The 26,585-nt window shown below is 42.0% G+C and overlaps 2 protein-coding genes across 4 annotated transcripts; one reads left to right on the forward strand and one right to left on the reverse strand.

Moving 5' to 3' along the window:
* Positions 1–1,175: 1,175 nt before the first annotated feature.
* On the forward strand, positions 1,176–19,466 carry zbtb45 (zinc finger and BTB domain containing 45). Of its 3 annotated transcripts, XM_044188878.1 has the most exons (7): positions 1,176–1,312; positions 2,857–4,214; positions 4,592–4,726; positions 7,777–7,917; positions 10,589–10,862; positions 13,459–13,806; positions 17,914–19,466. In XM_044188878.1, exons 2-7 carry the CDS (start codon positions 3,144–3,146, stop codon positions 17,946–17,948), a joined length of 2,004 nt encoding a protein of 667 aa, XP_044044813.1. In that variant the 5' UTR covers positions 1,176–1,312; positions 2,857–3,143; the 3' UTR covers positions 17,949–19,466. The 3 variants fall into 3 exon arrangements, with proteins under 3 accessions (XP_044044813.1, XP_044044811.1, XP_044044812.1); XM_044188876.1 differs by lacking the exon at positions 17,914–19,466 and having other exon boundaries at positions 1,213–1,312; positions 13,459–17,486; XM_044188877.1 differs by lacking the exons at positions 1,176–1,312; positions 17,914–19,466 and adding an exon at positions 1,470–1,718 and having other exon boundaries at positions 13,459–17,486.
* dla (deltaA) lies at positions 18,754–26,099 on the reverse strand. The gene is made up of 11 exons (XM_044188875.1): positions 24,821–26,099; positions 24,386–24,688; positions 24,040–24,100; positions 23,683–23,940; positions 22,628–22,688; positions 22,393–22,523; positions 21,553–21,722; positions 21,023–21,239; positions 20,071–20,851; positions 19,862–19,970; positions 18,754–19,751 (listed from the first exon to the last, which is right to left on the reverse strand). Exons 1-11 carry the CDS (start codon positions 24,887–24,889, stop codon positions 19,746–19,748), a joined length of 2,166 nt encoding a protein of 721 aa, XP_044044810.1. The 5' UTR covers positions 24,890–26,099; the 3' UTR covers positions 18,754–19,745.
* Between the last annotated feature and the right edge of the window lie 486 nt (positions 26,100–26,585).

Here is a 26,585-nt window from a genome sequence, read left to right on the forward strand (position 1 = left end):
AGCGGCAGAGGCGTGCCTAAACTTGTAATACTGGATGGGGGACGCTAATGGGCAGACACATGTTAAGTACAGAAAATGTGGGGCACTTATCTGATACAAAGGAAGAGAAATTAGCTGAGGTGTTGGAGTATGCTGTAGCTCAACATTAATACCAATACAGGCTAGAAATAAAGCTTAATGACAAAATAAATCTCCTAAATGCTTTTCAAAACTTTCCCCTAGATGTCTGTGAAAGCAAACTTTTCAGCCTGGGTTTTGTTGCCTTTTATCAGCTGTGGGTTATGAGTTAAGATAAAGAACCAAGAAATGTTGTTGTTTCTTCACTGCACAACTCTTTAGACCATTTTTATGATTAATCAGTGTCAGAAAATGATAAAATGTCCATCACAGTGTTTTTATGTCAATCAAGATGCATATTACACATCTATTTAGACATTTTCTACGTGTGGCTCACTTCAACGCATCATCTGGCAAAGGGCCTGTAACTGACTGATTCTTAATAGTTCACTTAAGCTTTTACTGTATTCCCAGTCTATGGCCGTACTGCATTATACTCACTTCAAGTCTCGATCACTGAAAATAGAAGCTGATCCTGGAATCTGGCTGTGCTGAGTTCACCAGACCTGCTGCCACCATCACTGAAGTTTATCCACCCAGAGCAAGGCTACAGAAAGAGGACAACTCACTGTACAAATGCTCTTTTAGCCCTTAAATACACATTAATACACCCAGTGTGCAAGCCGTACATATGAACACCTGCAATCCTATAGCATGAATCTTTATCACGTGTTGCTATTGATGTACTTATCCAATACAGTTAATATATTGCATCCATTCCCTCTTTTATGCGGTTGCCATGGGCCAACTCCCCCATGAGTAACATACACATTTTAATCAAATGTATAGATTAGAGTTTAATAGCCTATGTCTGTCTGTGTGAATCATCCTTTTGTTATATTATGTTTCCTGGAGTGTGTGGGTGTGCACAGGTGTCTGTCATGTCATGTCTGATGGCTCTGCTGCGTGTTTGATGTGCAGGTATTTTGTCCTACTTTTCGAAGGGTGCACGTTAATGAGAGATAAGTGCTGCATGTACTGTAACAGTTGTTGTCGGTTTAGCTGGCGTTGAGCAGGAGAAACTCCACATCCCCTTTTTGTGCCTATGTGTGAGTCTGTGAGTGTGCGTTTGTTTGAATGTGTGTTTGTTTCCAGCTCTGAGCTCTCACCGGGTTGGGTGCGTTATACTGAGGGCTTCCTGCTGCATCCATCTGCCTGAAAATTAAAAGCGCCGAACTGTCACTGCACATTACAGGTATGTAGTCACGATAAAACAACATGCAATGACAATAACTGTCAACTATTTGGGTGTTACATGCGCTGTACAGAAAAGGGTGGTAGCCCGTTAGCTGGCATGCTAACTTTACTAGTTGTGTCTTTGGTAATTTGCGCTAGCTAGCTAGTAATCGAGCTAGGTTAGCATTGTATTGGAGCGTGGGGGCGAGCTCCGATAGCTGCTTTTATGTTATGCTAGGCACGTTGCCAGCTTCCATTCGACATTTAACCGTTCACGTTTGTCTTTAGTCGATGGCGATGCTCAGTTTGCATGTATACATGTGTGCATTTCGTGCAGATTTCCGTGCGGGAGTCGAGCGGCTAATGTCAACAGCTAACGCTAGCTAACGTTAGCTTGTCGCCGTTAACCTGTTCGCTTGTTGCTGGTCAGTAACCTATTTACTGGAACTAGCAGTTGCATTTAGTCAACGAGGTGTTTTCATTTTTCAGCCTTTACTACCTCACTCTTCGTGCGTCTGTTCGCACAATTAACAGCCAATTTATCTTTGGTGTTGCATTACCGGCCACCCACTGAGCAGAATAGCCAAATAAACTGACCCGATGAGCTATTGGACTCGCGCACGGCACGTGCTGTCATTTGTCCAAAACAGGTGTTCCAGATGATGCACGCGACTTAATTAGCAGGCTCTTAGTTGTCACCTCTGTCACCTTCAGCTACAGCTGCGTGACTTAGCTTTGGAAATGAAACAAATCAGCGTGCAAAATGTAAATCTGGGCAACAACTGACGTTAACGATTATTAACGTTAGCATTATATAATATGCTGATTATTATTTTATTTATTCTACAGTATACAAAATGGTGAAAAATGTCCATCACAATTTCCCAGTTGGTCTGACCAGCTGTTCAGTTTTTCAGTCATTCAGAGCAAAAAAAAATAGCAAATCCTTACATTTAGTTGGCATTTTTGATTCAAAAATAACTTAAAATGATTAATCAACTGTCAAAATCGTTTCATTATTTATGCTTATTGACTAATCACTTCACTGACTAAGCCAGAGGTTTTCAAAGTGGGAGGAGGGCCTCCCCAGGGGGGCTCCAAACCCTTTCAGGGGAGGCTCAGTGAATGGAAGTGAAAACATATTACATTAGTTATCAAAAGGAGATCACAGCCTAAATGTGTGTGATTTGGTTAAAGAAATAGTTCAGAGATACAGTAGTTTTGGAGATTTTTACTGTTTTTCAGAGTCCAAAACTAATACATGCCTTAGGACAGACCTTTTTTATGTATTTGGTCTGGTCTGAAGTTATGTCAAACAGCAATATTAGGCTATCTTGGCTCAATTGTTGAGTGTCTTTGGAATCAAATAACATAATGACTTGCGGAATTGAGCGAAACTGAGCAAGTAAACTGGGGGGGGGGGCTTTTTCTAAGCTTTGTCTCTGGGGAGGCCCACAGTCTTAGACTTTGAAAACCCCTGGACTAATCGTTTCAGCACTAATGTAAACATTTACAACTGCTTAGTGTTTAATCACTCTTACGATTTACGATTTATTTCAACAGGTTTTTAACAGAGACAGTGAAGCTGATGGAAACAACCCCCTGACGTCCCTCCCGCTCAGGACAACAAAGGCAGCTCCTCACACACTTGAACCACCGCAGAGCAGCAGTTTGAAAGCTTCCATCAGACCCATGACTGTTTGAGGGGGACGAAGGACCCACCGTGGCCCATGCACTGTACCCGTTTCCCTCCCTGCCCTCCTTATCCCTCAAGCTGACTCAAAACCCCAGACACCTCCCCCTCCCCCCCCCACTCCCACCCCATCCCCAGCGACTCGCCCCCTCCCGCCATGGCACCCGGCACAGAGACCGTGCACTACATCCACCTTCACAACTCCAGCCAGTCGGTGCTGGAAGCCCTGCGCACACAGCGCCGCGAGGGCCTCTTCTGCGATGTGACCGTGCGGATACATGATGCTTCGCTACGTGCCCACGCCTGCGTCCTGGCAGCCGGCAGCCCCTTCTTCCAGGACAAGCTGCTGCTGGGTCACTCTGAAATCTCTGTGCCACCGCTGGTGCCCGCCGAAACCGTGAAGCAGCTTGTGGATTTCATGTACAGCGGCTCGCTGGTGGTTCTGCAGTCACAGGCCCTCTGCATCCTCACGGCTGCCAGCATCCTGCAGATCAAGACGGTCATTGACGAATGCACCCAGATCATCTCTCAGAGGAAGGCAGCGGCGGGGGCGGCGAGTGCAGCCGCAGCAGCAGCAGCAGCAGCAGCAGCAGCAGGAGGAGGGATGCTCGGAGGAGTTCTCCCTAAACAAGAAGAGCGTGGCGGGGGGAAAGGGACAGAGAGAGGAGGCAGTGGAAGCTGTTCTGTTAGTGGCAGTAGTGGGGGCGGAGGTTATGCAAACTTCTCTAACTTCATGGCTGAATGCGGGGCTAGTAACATGGGTGGGGGGTTGGGGGGTGCCAGCGTTAGTGTAAGTGAGAGCGGCCCAGGCCCGATGGAGCAAGCTAACACCGTGAGTCTGATGGCGCTGGGTGACATGGGCCCCGGCTCCATGTGTGGTGGTGACGGACTGGGCTCTGGGGCTGGCACAATCCTCATGAAGCAGAGCTCCAGCTGTACTCAGGACGTCAGGTACAAGCTCAGAGACCTGTTGGCGCAGACGGCCAATGGAGCCAGCACTAGTAGCACAGGGAACCTCTCAGCGGGCTGCAGCTCCGGTGTGGGCAGTGTGGACAGCATCGGCAGGGACAGCCTCCGCGGCAACACAACTGACCTCTCTGATGACCTGGTGGGGATGGACAGATACAGCGAGGAGGAGGAATTGGACGGGAGAGAGCGGGGAAGAGAAGGAGACAGAGACAGGGGGGCGAGCCACAGCCGCAAGCAGAGGCAGCCGCTAAGACTCCAGGTAGAGGGATAAGGGGAAGGGTTGCCATGGTTACAGCTTTCAGGCATGCAGAGCTGCAACGGTTTGCTTTTCTTTCTTTTTCTGCTGTTCCCTCTTCTCACACTGCATTGGCGTATATTGCTGAGATGTTTCTGCACTTTGCACAATTGAAGAGAGGCTCTCGTCTTAACTTCAGCAGTAATTGCCTTGTTGATATTCTATGGACTTCTGCATATTTACTGTAGGTCATTAAACTTATTGGTACCTGCTTGAAGGGGCTGTAGCCGGGTCAATGCGCTTTTGTTCTTATAGACCATCTGCTGCCTTTTAGCTCCTGCCACTGTTGTAAACGTAATTTCTTTATTACTCAAAATTGAAATGGACCTTTTTCTTTCTAGGTGCTGGGAGGAGAGGGAGTAGTGGTGAAAGATGAAGGGGTTCAGGACACAGATGGGACCGTCTATGCCTTGGAGGACGGGAGACGAGATGGAGAGCAGGAAGGCTCGCAGGAATCCATGGCAGGCTTTGGACAGGTGAGTTTAACTCAGAGGTGAGCTGCAGCTATGGGAGCCAATGAAAAAGACCAACTGATAAAAGAAAGTTGGTAAAATGTAAAACCATATTAGAGATGTAAAGCTGACTTTTATTGAACGTTTTAATAATTTATCAACCACTGCTTGAGGAAGGACAACATTCAGAGCATAAAACATCTTGCAGCTTTTAAGCCTTGATTTCAAGGTAATATTTTGATCGACATTTTTACATTTTGCTTTAGAAGGAAACTTACTGTGTTAGATTTATTCTCAGCATTTCTGTCACAAGTCCTGAAGTAAGTAGAGGGAAAAACATGGTGGAGCGGATTTATGCCGCAGCCTGCTGTACCCTGCAGATTACACAAGGAACATCTGCCACACAGTCAGAAGGATTCAGTTTTGTCAGTCAGTTTTCTCAAAAGTGCTGCAGAGTAAATCAGATTTGAAATGGATTAATCCACTCATTTTAGGAGGTTAAGGGGTCTTTTAGACGTCGTCTTCATTATTGTCAATGGAGACGCGCGACGGCGGTGCTCAAAACCGAAAGCGACACCTTCGCGGCTCGCATTTGTTGCAACGCACCTGTTTTTTAGGGCGCATCTGCGGCGCACCGAGATGGAAAAATCTCAACTTTTTCGAACGCAGCTAGCGCACAGCAGGTCTTGTGACAAGAATTAACCAATCAGCTTCCATCGAAGGACGTCACACCATCCGGTTGAAAGGTCAGCCAAACTGAAGTAACTGAAGATGGAATAGTGACTGATACACTCAATCAGACTGACTGTGATTTGGACTGGTTGCTTAGTAACGGCAGGAGCGACCGTAGCACAACCTCCCAAGCACCTTGGATAAAAGGATGAAAGCGGCGTGGCTGCCGTTTTCCACATGATTTTCGACGCGACATCTGAACGGCCCCTAAGGCATAATGTGTTTCATGTAAAGCAAAGCATGTGATCATCAATTTACCCATCACTGCTTGAAATAATCTGATCTGCCATCTATGAGCAGTTCTTCTGCTCTATTTGTTCCTATTCATATCTCACATGGTGTAAAGCAGTTTCTTACTTGTATATCTCATCAAAGACCATTTGAAAACCAACTTCTCATAGAGAATTTGCTCTTCACTGTGTGTAACACATTTGTAGCAAAAATGGTACAATGATTATTTTACAGTTGTTTTCGTACCTTTACAAATATTTTTATCTTTATACTCCATAATTTGACCCTCAACATTTTTGACAGATTTTTTTTTATGCACAATGTTTTAGTTTATCTTTAATGTGACTCTGCAAACTTAGTTAGCCAATAAAACTGATTCCAAAATGAATTATAATTGTGATAAGTAAGCAGCCACTATTTGGAGATTGTTTTAAAAAATCTAAAAATCATTTTGGATTTAAGACATAATAAAAGCGTGTGTAGAGTCAGCCGATATGATGAACCATACCATTATTCAATTGAAATATTGCCATATGTTTTTAGTGAGCTAGTTATCTCTTTAATACATCTGTTTGACCTCATCTGGATATGGAGAAACGCATGTTAATGTAAGGTGTGTCTGCATGCAGGATGCACTGCAGTTGTGATGGTATGAGATCGGCCAGACCACATCTGGAGGTGGTCTGGCTCTCACTCTGATTGGATCTCAGCTTGATATAAATGACATCCTCCAGTTTGACCACATTTTTAAGAAAAACCCAACATGTTGAAAAGGTCGCCTAACTCCTCCTCCTCTACTATCTCAAGCTGTCCATCAAAAATCTACAAATGAGCCTCGTCCTCAGCAAGGAAAAATGAATAGAGCCGACACAGCAGCATTGCTTCGGAAGATTCTCGAGGGACCACTGCAACTACATCATACTTGCATGGGTTGCAAGTATGATGTTTGTTTTGAGTAGTGAAAAGCGAAACTAGAGAAAGGGGAAATTATCTCATGTTGCAAATTAGGTGAAACAGGCCCCTGATCACAAAGCAGGCAGAATTGAGATTACAAGAATGCTTATTACCAGGTCTAAATTTAAAGGTCCGTAATCAGATGTTATTGTCCTGATAATCTATCCAGATTCAGGTCACATGTTAATACCAGGTGGAAATGGGTTTTATATAGTTTGCTCAATGTTACAATTTAATATGTAGAACTGCTTAATTTCAATATTGGATTTACAGCATTGTATCAGTATGATGAAGTGCCTTGATCTTTCAGGTATTTAATTCAGTCAATTAACCAAAAACTGACATTTGCCTCTGGTTATTTTCGTAAATGGCTTTTCAAAGGAATTTCCATAAAATATACAATATAATGCATATCGCTGTTGCACTGTCAAATTACATATACCATATATGAGATTTGAATCCATATTGCATCAGCCATCAGCCTCTCTGGCTAATAAACAAGAAGGTAGACTCATGTTGGGATTTCCTGCTCCTTACGTTAGATGAATTCCACCCATGTCGGTATTTCTTCTCAGATTATCTCCCCAGCCATACATCAAACTACTTTCTATCACACTGCTGTTTTGACAGTAATGTAGCTTAACTAGTTAGACCACACTGTGCGAGTTGACCTTTCTAACGTCTGCACTCGTCTGCATGTGTAGGATCAGGGTAAAAAAAATAGGTTGTAAATGCTAATAATGACGGATGTGGTCTGTACATAGCTGTATATTAGAGGAGAAAAAGGTGTAGTTAGGGATTTGTTTCTTTGCATTTGTTGCGGTGAACACATATGTTATGTTTCACCAAAGGAGTTAGAGCACAGAGACAGGCAGGCACACCTATGGAGAAGGTAAGCGTTCAGCATCCTGCTCAAAGACATTTCAGTAGGGTCTCAATATATGTATGGCATTGGGAGAATTGAACCTGAGACCTAACAAAGGAAGGGATTAGGAAGATTTAATAAATGGTAGGGTTGTAGATTTGTTGTTTCAACAATCCTTGAACTGAAGCCAAAACATGAAAACCCCCGAAACTGGTGTTGTCAGATTTGTCATCTGAGATATGTGTGTTGGGATCGTCAATTATGTCTGTGTGTGTTTGCGTGTGTCTTTCAGGATTTCTATGATGAGCAGGGGGTGTTTTCTGAGAGTTTCTGGCCCCAGAGTGAGCCTCCTCAGGCCATGGCTTTCAACCCCAGAGGAAGGGTCAACAAGCCTCTGACTCCCCCTCCAACCACACAGTCCATCAACAACCAGGTCAGTGTCTCATATCCTATGCTGTGATTACATTTAACCTGTACTACAATTACAAAATGTACAAACTGGGTATACGGTCAAAAGATTGTCAAAACAATGACAAAGTATGCACCAAAGGCAGAGTTAGAAGTTCCAGAGTATGTTACAGTCTGAAAACCAACATATTCTTGATAGTAACAGACACCAAAACTTTGAATCCCTGTTATTATTGAAACTTTAAGGTTAGTTGATTAAGAACTGTCTTTTAACCAACAATTATCAAAATTAAAGTGCACTCAACAATCTATTGGACTTAAAAATGAATGAAATTGTGATATCAGATAATTCTCCGGTGTCTTATTGTGCCAACAGAAAATAAACAGATCGAATATGGAGAATGAATGGATCACATATTCACAATTCATAAGATACATTAATAAGAAAATAGATTACTTTATTATTATAAATGTGGTGCAGGAGAAAAGAACAAACCAACTTCTGATGTAATCTGGGATGCTCTAAAGGCATACATTAGAGGAATGATGATTTCCTTCTAAGCAAAGAAAAAGAATGAATTAGATTTACAAATCAAGGAATTGACCAAATTGTCTCACCTATTAATTCAAATGAAAAGATGCATGTCATATAACTTTGTCCTTCCTAGATCTATGTACCAAACTTTAATCTGTGTTATATTAAAATCACTTAAGTCTGGAGAAACACCATCAGACTTTAGACCTATACATTTAATTAACTGTGATAATAAAATATTAACTAAACCTATAAGTAATAGATTAGCAAAGGTCACCAGATTTGATAGATATGAATCAAACAGGGTTCATTAAAAAGAGGCTCTTACAAACAAATACAAGAACGTGTTTTGGCATCATACAACACGCAAAAAAATATAAATTGATCAGTGATGGCTGTTGATGCTGAAAAAGGATTTGATCATCTTGATTGGCTTTTTTGTTTAAAGTCTTAGAAAATTTTATCTTCTGGTTGAGGTTATAGATTTTGTAAAATTATTATATAAATATTGCACATCTAAGATTTATGTTAATAACTTGAATTGACGTTGGAGAGGGGTACTAGACAGGGTTTCCCACTTTCCCCACTCCTTTTTTTCTCTAGCAGTAGAACCGCTTGCAGTGAGAATCAGACAAGATTCGAAAGTTACAGGTGTCAGTATAGGTGAACATCAATATGAACGTAATTTGTTTGCTGATGATCTTTTGATGTATTTAACTAACTTGGAAAAATCTATTCCACCTTTTGTTTAAAAATATTTCTGAATATTCAATGGTCTCAGGTTATAAAATTAGAGAAAGCAGAAATTATGGCAGTAGGGAAACATAAACACATAACACAGGACTTAAAACAATCATTTAAGTGGACAACTAGTATTAAATACTTGTGTAATCCTTCACACAAATGCGAAGCACTCAGCACAGTGAGGGAGTTTTGCAGAGAGGAGGTAAGTGTGTGTCGTCTGTAGACATTTCTATACAGTGTTAGGGGGCAACTAGGTTAACCATGAATGAATGAAGGAAAGTTTGAATGAATGAAAGGTTATGTGACTGGTTTACCCTGTGGAACCATGGCATTCACAGCATCAAAGAAGACAAGAATATGGCAATTAAATTCCAAAGCTGAATGCTTTCTAAAAGACCGTTCATTCAGCCGAGACATCTTCTGTATTTCTTCAGGTTTTTGCTATGATGAGGTGATTGACAGAAAGCAGAATTTAACGCAATGCAGCACCAAACTAAAAAAAAAAAATCCTCTCCTCAGAACAATGAAACAAAGATAACACAGAAAACCAAATGAAGCCTTCAGTTTAAGTGTGATGGACTTTTTTTTTCAACCCCCCGCCTACACAGTTTGATTAACAGATGTGTGTTGACTTTGAAAATGAAAATGCAAAGGCATTTGCATTTGAAGTTTTGTAGACACATGACCATGTAGAAAGATAAAAGTAAACAGAATCGCTACCATTGAATTAGATTGGTCACCCTTGTACAATAATAATTAAATAATAATGAAATGGCAAATTGAATTATAATTAGCATTTTTCATAGATAATTTGATTAGAATTATAAACAGCTTTTTGAAATTATGGCTTTAATTTAAATGACAAGGTCATTCTAGAAGAGGACAATGTGAATTGTACATATAATTCAAATAATTATTATTAATGTACTCTTCATAGACATAGATGCAATATGGTGAGACATACAAAAATAAGAGGCATTTAAAAGCCAATAAAAATAAGTGAATACATGTACAGTGAATAAATAATACATTAGATTGACATACAATACATACAAAAATACATTCAACTGGTCTTTTGCATCAGAGTTTAAGTTATGTCATAATTACTGTGGATATGGAATAAAAATACAATGCAATTGCCGATGATGATTTTTTTTAATTGAATATATTTATTCATTTTGAATTTACACAAAGTAACAATAAACAAAACAAAACAGCACGGCACAAAAAAAGGATATCCCAGCCATTACCACCCCTCCCCATAAGCATAGATATACAAACAAAAATAAAAACAAAGAAGGAAATAAACAAAACAAATATGTATACAGTCCAGTAGTTCAGAAGATTATAATTTTTGTTATGATAATAGGAAGATACTTCATCCAATGCTAACAGTGGACAATGTTTTCGTCCTCAGCTTCTTTTCCAGTACCCAGTGAGCCAGTCGCAGCCAGCTCCGTTCTATGTGGGCGGACCCATGGGTGGGATTGACAGCATGGCGGGGACGGAGCCCAGTCAACAGGCTCCACCCCCAGCGCCGATGACCCCGGCCCCGCCTCCCTCCACCTCCTCCTGCTCTGCAGGCCCCTCTCCTTCCTCCCAGGGATCTGAGACCTCGTTTGACTGCACGCACTGTGGCAAATCTCTACGTTCCAGGAAGAACTACAGCAAGCACATGTTCATCCACTCCGGTAAGACACGCCTTCTTCTCCTCCATCTTGTTATTTGTTTTCTTTCTTTCTTTTTGTCTCTTAATTATTTACTCAGAACTCCTTTAATTCACTTGAACATTGAACATCTCCTAATAATACTTTTTATATAAACAATGAATCAAATGACGTGAATGTCATGTAATGTAATGTGAACGGGGCCGTTTTCAATGACAAACCTAGACAGAATTATCACCAACTCTGCAGCTCTGTCTCTCCTATCTCATTGTTTTGGTTTTACAGCACATTTACTCTCTGATTTGAATCAAAGTAATTCTTATCAAACCCTGGCATGGAGCTGTTTTCAGCAAACAAGCTCTGATAAACTCATTGTACACTACCTACTTGCCCAGCACCTAACAGCAGACAGACACAGTTAGCTGGTGAAGAAAGTGGAACATCTAGCAGCTAAAAAACCAGATATTTTTCTCAGGAGTTGGTGAATATTATATTATATTATTATTATATTATAACATTCATCAGGTGGACACACGGTGGACTCCAAATGAATGATAGCATTGCTCTGTGTCTGTACATACATATTCAATTCAATTGTATTTATATAGCGCAAATTCCACCTAGAATTTTAAAATAATAATAATGTAGTGGTAATATTAATGTTAATAAAGTAATAATAATAAGAATGATAGTGATAGGAATAATAATGATAATAATAGTAATAAGTCTAATAATAACAACTGTAGTAGCAGTTGTTGAGCAGGAACACAGGGGCAGCAGGCGGCCCACAACCACAGATCCAGTCTCTGCAGCTCCGGAGGCAGAAATACCTGCTGAAAGCGACAGAAGGAGAGAGGAGAGAAACGAGAAAGCACAGAACTACGGGAGAGAGAAGATGTCGAGTTAGCAACATGCAGTAATAAAAATGCATACAGATGGAGAGGGAGAGGAGAAGGGAGGAAAGAGGTGCATAATGGGAAGTCTCCCAGCAGTCTAGGCCTATAGCAGTATAACTATCCTACTATACTATCAATCCTGACTGAAAATCCTCAAATATATTATTGTTATTTAGAAAGTCACACAACTGATTGGCAACTGCTTTCTCAATAATCTTAGAAAGAAAGGGAAGGTTAGATATAGGTCTATAGTTGACTAAAACCCCTGGATCAAGAGTGGGCTTTTTAAGAAGAGGTTTAATTACAGCTACTTTAAAGGACTGTGGTACATAGCCTGTTAATAAAGACAGATTGATCATATCTAGTAAAAAAGTGCTAACTTAAGGTAAAACGTCTTTAAGCAGCCTAGTTGGGATGGGGTCTAAGAAACAGGTTGATGGCTTAGATGAAAAAATCGTTGAAGTTAGTTGAAGAAGGTCGATAGGACAAAAGCAGTCAAAATACTGTACATATTAGGTTTTACAGCTGTTTCTAAGGTTCCTGTGTTTGAAGATAAATCGGTACCGGTTGAGGGCAGGACGTGATGAATTTTTTCTCTAATAGTTAAAATTTTATTATTATCATTAAAGAAGCTCATGAAGTCGTTACTACTGAGGGCTATAGGAATACATGGCTCAATAGAGCTGTGACTCTCTGTCAGCCTGGCTACAGTGCTGAAAAGAAACCTGGGGTTGTTCTTATTTTCCTCTATTAATGATGAGTAGTAAGCTGCTCTGGCATTACGGAGTGCCTTCCTATATGTTTTAAGACTGTCTTGCCAGATTAAACAAGATTCTTCCAGATTGTTTGGAACGCCATTTCCTTTCAAGTTTTCGCGATGTTTCCTTTAATTTGCAGGTTTGGGGGTTATACCATGGAGCTAATCTTCTTTGTTTTATTATCTTCTTTTTCATATATTATATATAATATATAAAAGCAACTGTTTGGTAACATGTTAGCCACAACAACTAATGCAATAATATATCAAGTCTGTATGTCTGTCAGCTTGTTGTGGCGTTTTTCTGCCCCCAAAAACAAACTGTCAGTGCAGCTTTAATTCTCACATCATTTGTCAGCAGCTCTGAACCATGAGCTTCTGTATATGTAGAAACACTCATTTCAGGATGCTGTTTAGCTTCGTATATCAACCTTCCAGTGTCATTCATTATTCATAATGTGGAGGATCCTCTACCTATCTACCTAAATAATCAGCAAAACCTGTAATAAAACTACTACTGCTACTTCTTGCAATGTTTTATTTATCCATTTGATTGTTTGAAACATTACTTTCTAATTTAAATTTTGATTAAAAATTCTTACAAAGCTGCTAACTCTTTTACTGTATTTATCTGAATTAAAAATGTTTAGTGTCCTGTAATGGTCTGAGGTGCTTCTACGCTGCTAAATAAAATTGGGGCGAAAACACTGACTACCTCCTATATATTTTGTGTGAAAATAAAACATTTGTAAATATTGAATACCAAATCTTGCCAGTAGAAATAGAAAAATATTGGATTTCAAAAGCATATATCAATTGGGTTCTACTCTGCTCTGGCTATAATATATGACAAACGTAGATAAGATTAGATATAAAATAGTCAAATTGCTATTAATAGAAATAGAAAATGATTCAGATGTGTGTTTGTATATACTGTATGTCTGTCTGTACATACCTGTCCCTCCAGGTCAGAAACCTCATCAGTGCTCCATCTGCTGGCGCTCCTTCTCCCTGCGCGACTACCTCCTCAAACACATGGTGGTGCACACTGGCGTCAGGGCTTTCCAGTGCTCCATGTGCGGCAAGCGCTTCACCCAGAAAAGCTCGCTCAATGTGCACATGCGCACCCACCGTGCCGAGCGCACCTTCCAGTGCAACGTGTGCCACCGGGCCTTCACCCACCGCACCTTGCTGGAGCGCCACGCCCTGCAGCACGCCCACCACGCCCCCCAGGCCCAGGGCCAAGGCCAGGGGCGTGGGCCAGACATGACCTCACCTACCAAGCACAGTCCTCCAGCTCTGGGAGGGCCCTCAGGTATGGCTGGCGCGGCTGGCATGGTCGGCAGCATGGCCAACATGCCCAGCCACGGAGCTTCCTCCACCTAGAGAGAGAGAGAGAGAGAGAGAGAGAGAGAGAGAAGGAGATATGGGGGAGAGGGGAAGGTTAGTGAGCTCATTCCTTGAACCAACAGTTATTTGGTCCTAACAGCCTTGTTGATCTTTTGTTCTGGTGGGAACAGCGCTTATAGGTTCCCATTGTTTTAGCTTAACGGCACCTTCAATCAGGGTTCCTACACAGGGCTGGAAAGGCTTTTGAAGTTTGAAAATTATGTAAATTTTGAAGGTGTTTTGGAATTGCACCAAAATCTTGGAAAAGTTTGTAAAAAATTGTTGTTCCCTCCCCAGAAATCCATTTTAAGTAGCTGTAGTCCTAATCTCATTTCCTGTGTTGTGACATTTGTTAACTAATCATAAGCTATAGACCGACATCGCTAACAATCGCACACCTTGTTGAATAGCCATCCAAAATCCAGCCAGTTATTTTTTAGTGGAAAGAAGTCTTGAATTTTGAAATGGAGAATGTGTAGGAACCCTGTTTCAAACACACCAGAGAGTCACCAAAGAGGTTAGGAATACGGAGCGGGTTTGGGAGTGGGTGAAGGCGAGAGGAGTCGTAGGATTTCTAGGTGGGGGTGCTGGTGGGGTGGGATGGGGATGGGGACTGGGGTTATATGGAGATGCAAGTTAGAGAAAGTAAGGTGAGGGAAGGGTTGGTGGGGAGGGGAGTTGCAGGGTGTTTTATTAATTTCAATTCATTTAATTCAAGTTGAAAATTGGAGTTCATTCCGTTCTGTTCAGCGTCACATCTTAAATTTCAAAAACGTGTGAACGTAACTGGGTTTGTTTACAACCCAGTCATCTGACTGCTTGTACTCTGCTGGAGCAATTGTCTCTGTGCAGAAATCTGGATTTAAACATTATGGCCTCATTATGTAACAAGTGAAGCCTTCAAAATATTAAAGAATACGATTTTCACACCTTTTGAAGGTAATAAATTTAGTTAACATGGTTGGTGTGGTCAAACAACGCCTTGTTAAGTTAAATAGCACTATAGAGCACTTAAATAAGGACAGTTAAATTCCTGTTTTGTTTCTTTCTTTGTCTGTTTTTAGCAGTTTTTATATTAAGGTGTGTCTGGCTGTGTGTTGGCTGTAGGCGGTGGAAAGTGAAAATGTTTCAACTTGAACAAATATTTTGTGCATATCCCAAAGCTGTTTAACTCCACTTCATCAAAGTAGGAAAACAGGAGACAAACTGGAGGAAAATAACAGAAAGAACTGGAGGTCAGTCCTAGAACATTTAGTATTTTGATGAATTGGAGCTGTCTCACACACTGTAGTCAAATGTGTGTTGTTAGCTAGCCACAGCTAATGACTTTCCCGTCACATTTGTTGAGTTTGTGGCTAAAAACGCAGACTGCAGAAACACTCCAACTGTCAAATTCTCTTAAATGAAAGAAAAGGAAAATCTGCTTCCCATTCAGTTTAAACACACCTTAAGAGCCTCATTGCTTTAAACAAGTAAAAGTAAAAGTTTTCAGAATTTTGAATATTAAAGAAAAAAATGCACCTCTTGAATTAACTGAATTGAATGTGAAAGGAGCCCGGCGCTATTCAGGAGCAAACCAGGGTGACAAAGAAGGTTGTTGATGAATGATTCGATGTAGAAGGAAAGTAGTCCGAGCAGAGTGAGACTACAGCAGGGAGGGGAGGGAGGGAGGGAGGAGGGGGAGGCGTGATGCACAGCAGTGTGAATGAAATTCACCATCATCCATCAGACAGCTTTGTAACATTTTCCACAGGCGCCACTGGTCGGCCCCAGGATCATATACCTCGAACCAGGACGAGCCCCTAACGGCTCGGAGGGACACTATTTTCTCATTTGAAATGTTTGGGAAACATTTCAGCATGTTTTACACACACACACACACACACACACACACACACACACACAGACACCTACAATTACCTCGGCGGTCCAAAGACAGGCATTATGCTTCACATCTTTTAAGCTACATCAAACGAAGAAACAGTGAAAACGAAAGCTAAGATAGATCCGTTTACTTTTTGAAAGCTTACTAAAGTACTTCTATGTAAAATTCCTGTACATCGCTATAATGCTCAGTTTGTTATTTGTTGCTCATGTGATTCTTTGATGCAGAAATAAGGCAGAACATTTAAAAAATACTTCTAAAGTGAAAGAGCCATTCAGAGGAAGTTAAACTTGGTTGAATAACTATGACAAATCAATGCTTTTTATTGGGATTTTTATTGAGTGTTTGTGTTTGTCTTTTGGGGCTCTGGTTAATAATAAATGGGAAGTGTTTGTTGCTTAAAAAAAAACAACAATAAAAGCTTTTTTCTCGCAGCACTATAAAAAATTACTTTTTAATGTTTTTAGTAAAACTAAATTAATCATGAAAATGTACAATCACCCCTACAAGTTTTGACAAAGTCAAACGTGTGATAATGTTAATTATCACATTAATATTTATTACAATTTGATCTCTATGCACAGTTAAGTTTGCACATCCTATTACTTAGACCTAGATGTTGCTGTCCCCTAAAGTATTTGGCCTAAGATGGTTTTTGTTGTCCTTATTTTTTACACCTAAAAGGTGATCTTAAAAAGACCTTATGTGTTCCTGCTTTTAGCTCATTTTCCTTGTTTATCAGTTAAAGCATTATATGATATTCAGTAGTTGACTTAAGCTTTGTAAGAGCCTTCTAATTGACATGATTTCACAAGTGGACGTCCCTGACAAGTGAGACATTTTTGAGCTTGAGAACTTTGCGAGTGATGAGATAATTTGACTAAAATATCACTTTAATCAAGACTTATTTTAATTTAAAAGAGTGAATCCAGTAAAGACGTAGATTCAGATTCTTTCTGTCTGGACTTCACTATAAATATTGACATTAAATGTCCCATTTAAATGTGGGAAAACTGCTTATTTACAGGGAGCGGGCCTGGCAGCGTGTGTTCATTGGCCTCTGAACATTGCAAATTCATTTGCAGACTCAGTAGTTTGTTTCGCCAGCGTTGTGGATGAAAAAAGAGTTTTAAGAGAAGCTGGACTGAAACTCCTCCAACTCACTGTTGGTTATAAGCTATATATAAATTTTAACGCCAAACCTTTGGTGCTTTTTAGGAAATATTTACCTCATTTGCCAGTTGCCAACACGATGCTGTGGTCTGGGTTAGTAAATAAGCAGTGTTGAGCTGTTTCACAGGTTTGATCTATCCTCAGCAGTGGAAGTGGTTTTGGTGCATTTTGTCTGAGGCGGACCCTTGTACAGTACTGTAATATGTGTGCTTTGAAGCCATGTCAGCGCATTGTAACATACTGTGTTATGCCTTTTTTTTTTTGTTTTTTGTTTTATTGGGAGAAAAGTTGATAATTGTTTTTCTACATTAATATTTCTTTAACAGAGGTTAAATATGTCAGAAGAAGAAACAGTCATTTTATAAAAAATCACTTGTCATCGTAAAATCTTTTATGTATAAAAAGACTAAAGGCATGATTTTAACTTTTTCTGAGAACTTAGATGTTGTACTCAATGAATTAATTGAATTTTAAAAAAATGAGTGATTTCAAAGATTTCTTTCTCCAAATAAAAAGTCTGCTATGGCTCCAGGCCAGCTGCTCGTCAAGCATTAGGTTTTTTTTCAGTCAACATTTCAGTCTAGTGTGTTTGTGTGTGTGTGTGTGTGTGTGTGTTTGTCTCAAATCATAGCTGAGTGCTTTTGTCAGTAGGTCTGGATATCACCTATATCATATAGGGTAAATACTTCCTCCTCAACCAACCTCAAGTTTTTGCGACTAAAGCTTGATCAAATTCTTAGTCTTGTTTTTCTTATGTATTCTTTCCTCAAATTGTTGATTGAATGTTTTTTGTGTTCCTGCAGCCGTACTGTAGTTTCTTTGTCTATATTCATCACTCAACACAAAAGTCCTCGTAGGTGTTCTCTTATCTCCCATCTCCCAAAATCCCAACAAATGTATCAGGAAGACAATGTGAAAGCTGTCTTTTCTCGAAGGCCCATAGATATCTTTTTTTTTTTTTTTCTGTTTCTGCAGCTCGGGCCTTTGAGGGTCTGGCTGGTTGTGGCTGAACTCTGGCCAGAAGGCATCTGTTACTCAACAACATCTGTTCCTGTTACTCTCTTTCTCCCAGCATGCCGAGGGACACGCAGGCTCTCCCAAGGGTGGCCTTTTGTGTGCCCCATTGTCAATTCCATCATTGTCTGCTGAAGTCTGTTCCCATAATGCCACGGGGTTATAAACCCCTCCAGAGGCCAACTCTACCGGGATGGTGATTTACAGTTATTTGTGTCTAAATACAATCAGCGTCTTTGTGGGGCAATTAAGAAAGAAAACTGAGGGGAATTTAAAGAGGTAATTGTGGGGGGAAAAAAGAAGCCATGTAAAATATAAATGTAGACTAGCAAATTTAAAGTGTTTTTCTCTTTTACACGATGACTGCATTCAGTTATGACAAAAGCAGTGAAAAGGAAAAGCTTCAGATATTAGTTAGAAAAAGCCACTAAAGTTATTTTTGGTGGAAACCAGAAGGGTGGAAAACCAAAACCCAAAATGTTGGATGTCCAGTAGGCATTACTTTACATTGATCTGAATTTTAGAGCCATGAATTACCTGACTTGTTCTTTAGGAGGAGAAATAGGAGTGGTAAATCTAGCGAAGGGACATTGTTTTTTATGAATAGGCCCCCTCTCCCGTCTCCAGGGAGACACTTTCTACTTCTGGCAGTAGTCAACAGTGTCAGCATAGAAAAGCCCACTATGGGGTCGCCAGGGGAAGACAACAGATGTTACTGATTAACTTTGCTCACAGACCCCTAAAGAAGTGTTTTTCAGAGTGCTTGCTGATGGACAAAACAAAAGTTGGATGCAATGAAAGTTTCACGTTTAGCAATATTTATTTGGAAAAATAGTCTTGGCTAATTCCTTCATTCAAAAACGGTAAAGGAGACAGTAACATAACAATTTGTACAGTACAATCCCTCTTAAATAACATTTTCTTAAAAAAAGTCCCATTAACCTGAAGTGCCTTTGCAAATATCATCATTAAAGAAAACAACTTAAATAATCATAACAAACATCACAAATATACAATACAAAATAAAAATAACACAAAATCATTAAATTAACTTAAATTAAATCATAATTTTAAATCATAACTTTTTTCTTGTTTTTTTTCTTTATTTTACAAAAGGACAATCTGTATCAAAAAGCAACATTTTTTTTTTTTAATTAAGACAAAGTTTTCATGTCCCAAAAAAACCCAGAAGAAAATGAACAATACTATGTCATAAATGGTTTGGAGGGCTTAGAGAAGAAAACGCACTTCATTTAACACAGTGATCAAGTATACATACAGTCTTCACAGGTGTAGTGATGGGTGCACAGCCCATGTGAACAGCCTCGTGAAGAACAGGCCAGTATGGCCAAACATCCACCGTTTGATGCAGTTCCTGCGCTCAGCAACGGCGTGTGGGTTAGAGAAAAGGCCTGGGTGCAAATGTTGCAAAAACGAAAATCGTAGCATCGCACGTTATCGCCACGAGACAGTGTCCATTTATATTTCATTTTTTACCCCCCCACTCCACGATAAAAGGCAGAACAGAAAGCTAAGTGGCAGTTTACTTTCAACCGTAAACTTTTTTCTTTTTTTTTTTTTTTTTACCCCGCCAGTTCTTATCCCACAGGCCGCCGCTGCCTGCGCTTAGTTTCCAGTAGAGAACCAGCTCACTCTGAATATCAGTTAAACGTCTCAGTATCAGCAGCAGTCTCAAGGTGGGACACCTCCCCCTAGGGTTAGAGCAGCATCTGAAGGAGTATAAAAACTCTCCCATAGAGCAAATAAGCAACGGGCAGCCCATTGGTGGCTCGTTACACCTGGAGAGACACAAAAAGACAAAAAGCATTAGTGTTTGTTGGCCAAATTACCACAGACAGAAGTCTTTTTACACTAAAAGGTTAAACAAAGTTAAACATGCAAAACTCACCTCAGTTGCAATTATACATTCGTCCTTTTCCTCTGACATCACAAACACAGATTTGTACTTGGTGTCCGCACATGCAGACATTTCTGGGGCTTTCTTTTCTGATGCATCGCTTTAGGAAAGAAAGAAAAATGTTGTTAGCTTTATCATTCTGACAGCCTCAAAGTTAGATTTTGTTTGAGAGACTCAACTTTTCAATAACAAATATTTACCATTTTAAACGTTTGCTGCGTTTCTCCTCAAACTCAAATGAGTCCAGGGATTGGCATTTATCCTCACAGGCCGCCTCTAGAATGGCCTCTTTAGCCGCCTGCTCGTAGTTGACCTCGTGTACGAGGTTGTAGTCTGCAGGCGGATGGCGGCTCTTGTAGCCACTCCTTCCTGGTGAAGATCCTTCATCAGGGTCACTGCTGCAGAAGTCCATCTTCTTGTTGATATTTTTGACGCCTGGTGTCGGCATCATGCTGACCGCCAGGTCCCTGTCACTGCGGTGACAGTTGTTAGTCAGGTTATTTATTGTCTCTCCCTCGCCAACGGTTTCTACTTGACTGCTGCGCTGGGCTTTTGATCGGAAAAATCCAACAAGTACAGCGCATCCTGCCAGGAGCAGCAGCACCAGGGCCACACCAGACCCGACGGCCATCCAGGGCACCTCTGACCCGCGGATCGCAGCATGCTCTGGAAGCAAGAACTGGCAGTTTCTGCCACCGTAGCCAGGAACACATGCGCAGACGTAGCGGTTGTTTCTCTCGTGGCAGGTGGCACCGTTGTGGCAAGGGTTGTGTTCACAGCGGCTGATGGGTGAGCTGCAGTTGCGGCCAGTGTATCCCGGTGGGCAGGTGCAGGTGTAGCCGTTAAGACCTTCCTGGCACGTCCCGCCGTTTTGGCAAGGGTACGTAGAGCACTCGTCCCCAGTGTGGTCACAGTTCATGCCAGTGAAACCATCTGGACACTGACACAGGTACGAGTTGACAAGATCCACACAACGTGCACCTGAGAACAGAGATAAGGAGTGGCATAAATGTTTGATCCAAACATTGGAATGACATACCTTATCTTCTGTTTTGCATTCAAGGCACACTGAAAACAATCTACACATCTCCAGGAATAAAGACAAATTCTGTGGGATGATACAGCCTGGCCTACTTGGCCAGTCACTCTTACCATTGGAGCAGGGGCTTGAGGTGCAGTGGTCAATCTTCTTCTCGCAATTGAACCCTGCGTATCCTGTGGGGCACTGGCAGAAGTACCCTCCGTCAGGGTTGTCAGCACATCGGCCACCGTTGGAGCAGGGCCCATCAGCACACGTCATGGCACTCAGCTCGCAGTTGTTGCCATAGAAACCGTGAGGGCAAGTGCAGGTATATGTGTTTTCCATATCCTGTGGGGAAAAAATAGAACAGGCTTGACATCAAGGTCTGTCTTGCAACTGCAGCTGCTACAAACCCTTTTCAATCTCAATATACTGCATGCTGTATCTGTTCGATTGTTTATTGTTTTATAATGTTTACAATTTTGGAAGCTTTTCTGGCTTAATGTAAAGTCAAGAGTAGGTACAAACAGAAAAGGTGGAAGAGAAGGGATAAAGGCATGTGACAAATGTGCCAGGTCGCATTCAGACATCGCCGGCACTGAGCCACAGTTCACAGGATGCCCCGCTATTCTCATTCCAAGATAGACCAAACAACACTTACAGTGCAGCTTCCTCCATTGCGACACGGGTTTCCAGCACATTCGTTGACCTGGATCTCACAGCTGGCCCCTGTGAAGCCGGGCTTGCAGGAACAGGTGTAGCTGCCCTGACCAGTGTTGCTACAAGTGGCTCCATTCATGCAGGGCTTGTGGTGAGTGCAGTAGTTGAGATCTGGAAAGACACAGCAGCACATGTGGATTAGCCACAGCACAACACATGTCAGGACAACAGCAGCAGCGACAGAATGTCTTTTTGTCCTCTGGCACACTTGACTCTTTCTCTTCTTCCAGTGTTTTTTTGTTTCCTGTGCCCGGCCTGGTGTCATGCTGTTCATTTTGAGACAACTGCTGCTCTGCTCTGCTCAGTGTTGATGCCTTATTTTGATCCTCTCATAGCTTTGTCTCTTTACAGACTTTTAAACTTTACTAAGCAGTTTTCAATGACGAAAGACCAGAGAGAAGACATACCGCAAAGATGCTGCACCAAACTTTGTAAAACTTGGCCTCAACAGTTTGTCAACTTTATATCCCAAATTTCTCTCTTCCAAGTAAAAATGGCTTCGATAATTTACAATTGAGGTAAACCCATAAACAATGCTTTACCTGAAAAGTGAGTTTTTAGACATTTATATTACATATGATTTTTGTTTGAACAGCATTTCAATGAATAAATGTAGTTACTATATTCGTCAAAATGCTGTTGAATCAAACTCACTTCTTAACTTTAACACCCAGAAGTCTTTCGGCCAGCAAATCACCCTATCAGTGCTTTCTGGTTCCTTTCCTTTCTGTCTCTCCTCGTCACTCGTTACTCCCCAACTCTCACCACACTCTCTCCTCACCTTGGTTGCAGAAGAGTCCCCCCCAGCCCTCCTGACAGTTGCACTGCCAGGGCTGCTGGCAGGTCCCGTGGAGGCAGCCCGGGTAACGAATGCACTCGTCGCAGTAGCGGCCTTTGAATCCCACTCTGCACCTGTTGTTGTCCAATTAGGAGGGAACACCGGTCAGTCCACTCACATTACCTCATGTGTCCCACTAATTAATTAATGCCCCAGTGAACTAGTGGAGAAAACTTACTTGCACTCTCCAGGTTTCTCGCAGAAGCCGTGCTCTTCGTCGCAGCCTGGCAGGCAGATCGCTGTACAGGAAGAGATAGAAAAAACACACTTTTTAGACACAATGAATCTGGAAAAACAACTCAAATACAGGATCTTCGTTAGGTTTTGCTCTTAAAGATATAAAGCTTTTCACCTAAATCCCAACAAAGTCATTAAAATAAGAGAAACGATGGGCTCCTAAACCCATTAGCTGTTACCTTAAACTCAATCTCCTTATCACCGTGGAAGAATTTTCTGCTTAACATAGTGCTGAGACAAAGGAGGGAGTGTGTGAATGTGTGTGCCACAGAGAGTGTACACACACTCACACACAGATCCCCTCAACCCACCCCACCACCCTCTTTTTTTTTCTTCTTCGCTGCGGGTCAAAACTCTTTTATTCATTCTGTGCGCTCACACACACACACACTCCCCTTAATGTCTCGGATTGGGGCAGATAAGAGTGGACAGCTGGCGAGTGTGTTGCCAGTGCGCGACAGCTGCTCCATTGTCTCCTCTCTGCCGGCAGCTGCCCACTTCAAACAATACCTCCCCCGCCTCGGCCAATCAGCGCCCGGCCCACTCCGAGAGTAACGAATCGGAAGGTAGCATGTAAATTTATGGCACGCGTGAGATTATTCCCAAAAACTTTCCTTAGAATAAATCAAGTGGTCGTGTGTGTGTGTGTGTGCGCGTGTGAGGGAAAAGGAGGGGCTGCGTGTGGTGTTTACGCACAAGTTGCCTTCTAACGGCACTCAGAGGATCTGATTACAGACCCAACATAGAAATGAACTTTTTATATTTAACATTTTCTACATTTACAACAAATAATACTCATAAGCTATTTTATCATCTGTTTATATTCATTCTAGCGCAACTTTAGGGTGTTTTATCTCAAATGATGTCCTCTACATCCAATGTGAATGTTTATTGTGTTTTAAAATATAGGCTATATTAAGATTATTCCTTAAAGTTTCCAGCACCTCACACACACGTCTGCACGTGTTTCTACAATAACAAAGTTTTGTAACTCACGTTCAGTGCAGTACTGTCCCTTCCACCCGGCGTCGCACACAATCTCCCCGCGCTCTCCACAGGTGAAGTGGCCGAAGGCGTCGTCTCTCGGCCGGCAGAACACCGAGCAGCCGTCCCCGTAGTAGTGCTCATCGCACACGAAGCGGTACGAGTACTTGAGCTCCGTCCTGCCGCCGGTGTGCAGGTCCTGAGACCAGTCCTCTCCCACCGTTAGATGCCTCTGGGTGGTCATGGTGCTGATAACGCGGTCTGGATTCTCTAAAGTGCACATGTGGAGGCAGAAAGTGAGGAGTTATGCGATGGAAAAGTGCGTGAATGTAATAAAAAATTGAAAAGGGAAGGGTGTTTATTTCCTACCTGTGGAGAGGTCGTCTTTGGAGTCGGTGTGTAATGCCTCAATGATCAGCGAGAAGGTCCCCTGGGAACACAAATGGCTTCATGAGACAGGTGGCCAGCGGAGATGTGGTGATAACATCAAGCAAAGGCCTGAGGCGATTGTGCCATACACTCACTGTGCTGAATGCAAACTGCCTAACCTGATCCGGTGAAACTAAATACCTGTAAACTTTGTGCGCACTCAGCCCTTAAATTGTGGTCAGAAATCGTGCCGCAGCGCGTTTTTACGCACGGATTTACCAGAAATGGCGCGATTTCGCTGCCTAACTTCTCCTGTAGTGAAATGGACACGGATGGCTGTACTTACCGGCCACGTGAAGCCGAAGTTAATCCTGATGGGGTTGGTGAATGAACTCTCCGGGATGACATCGGGGACCTGGAACGAGTTGGAGCCGAGCACGGGCGTCACAGCGCCGCCGTAGGTGCACGGAGGCTCCGGGGAGGCGTTGGGCTGGTAGTGCTTGAGACAGATCCTGAAGAAGGTTTGACATTCGCACTGCTGCTGGAAAGACGAGGTCAGACCTCCCTTACAGCAGTTTTTGTTGCCCTGTACTCCCTTCTTGTTTAGGAACTCCTGCAACTTCAGCTCAAAAACTCCCGAACAAAACCCCTGCGGAGGAAAGCAACTTATCATTAACTATACACACAGTACCGCATGTGTATGAGTGTGTGTTATGGTGGGAGTGGAGGGAGGGGGAGTGATGGCTCATTGTTTGGAAGTAATAGAGGTTCAGTAGCTTACCTGGCACAGCAACATGGACATGACGGTAAGAGTCAGCAGGATGACGCGCCCCATATTTAATAAATACATAATAAATAATAAATAAATAGCGTAAAAAGTCTCGGGGCTCGGCTTGTCCTCAGGGTGCCTCCTCCTGTTCAATCCCTCTGAGGAAGATGCATTGAGCACGTTTCTGTCGCCTCACGGGGTTTTCTCATCAACTGCTGCCGCTGTCAGCCACGCCGCTCTCATTCATGTCCCGAGGAACAACAAAAAAAAAAAAGGATAAATCCCAAACCTTCAAAATAAAAAATGAAATCACAAAACAAGATGTGTGAACTTGGGCGAGTGCGCGGTGGGGAATAACAATCAGAGTCCTCCAGTTCCGTTATAAAGTGTTAATCCAATGCGTAAAGAGAAAAAAGATGGGTTCCTCGTTTTGTTTTGTTTTTTGTGAAGAAAGTTAGAAATTTTAGGAAGTAGCTTTTTGTGTGAAGGTCTTGGTCTAACCCAAGGACAGATTTGTCACTGGTCCAACATGCTTCCTTCTTCCTTCCAATGTCTTTCCTCACTGTGAACTGTGCGTCTGTCTCCAGCCAAGGCCGCCTGCAGCCTGTTATATACGGCCTGACACATGCTATGGTAATAACATGCAAATGGACCCCCCTCCTCCTCCTCCTCCCCGACTTCACCTCCCAATCTGGCCCGGCTCTCCACAATGGGATCCCATGCAAGTACCCCAACAGCCTCCTTTTACCCCTGCAGCAGTGCAGCACATACAGCGTTAATATCTGAGCCCACAATGGAAACGTGTGAAAGTATTTCGACCAAATAAGAAGTGAAACTTTGAAAGAAAGCCATGTGACTCCCTCAGGCGGAGGAAAATGATTTCAGATAACCCGCTGATACACAGGGAGAGATAAAAGGTGGTTTCTACCTTTTCTAAAGTTAACAGAGTCTTTCAGAAATGCCTAATTAATGCCAGGTTGAAGAGAGCATCTGTAGAGGGGGGTAACCCTGAAGCCTACAGGATCGGGAGGAAATAAAATAGACTTTTTGTTTAATTTTGTGGTTGACTGGAAATCATACAGTAGTTTCCTGTTAATGAAATGATCCGAGTGTTTCAATCTAATCAGGAACATCTAATCTCTGTAGAATCAAGAAGTTGCACTGAGCCAAAACATGTCAGATCTCCTTCTGACAGGGTGTTAATGACACGTGGTCGAATCGATCCCTCCAGCTGTTGCCTCACTGGACAAACTTCTTTGTTGTTTTTGCGTCTTTCCATGTTTTTGGGTGGAGTGCCAAAAAAAAAACAACCCCAGTGTGAAACTGATTCAAAACTTCTTTAAAAAAAAGAGAGAAAAAATGTTTCTTAGTCAAACCCTGACTCAGTTAATTGTTTACACTCCTCCTCCTCCTCCTCCTCCTTCTCTTCCTCCCTCTTTCATTCTCTGCATACACCCTCTAAATTTAGGTATTTCTGGTTGTGGGAAGAATTTGATGCTTTGAATCGACTCAAAAGACTAAAGAAAACATTCCTTGGCAGAGCTGTGTGGTGAGGTAAACGACTTGAGGGGCTGGACTCCTGCTTTTTCATTTTGCTTTCCCCTTCTTCTCATCCTCCGGGCCAAAAAAAAAAAAAAAAACCCCCAACAAAAAACGCGTGTGTGCACGTATATAGATGTGTGTGTGTGTGTATGTGCGTGCAAGCGGGCGCGCGCCCACCGGAGTCGCTCGCGTGGCCAACATGAGGGGGAACTTTTGTTATTGTGTGTGTGGTGAA

Source organism: Siniperca chuatsi, linkage group LG3 (assembly GCF_020085105.1).
Source record: "Siniperca chuatsi isolate FFG_IHB_CAS linkage group LG3, ASM2008510v1, whole genome shotgun sequence".
NCBI lineage: Eukaryota > Metazoa > Chordata > Actinopteri > Centrarchiformes > Sinipercidae > Siniperca > Siniperca chuatsi.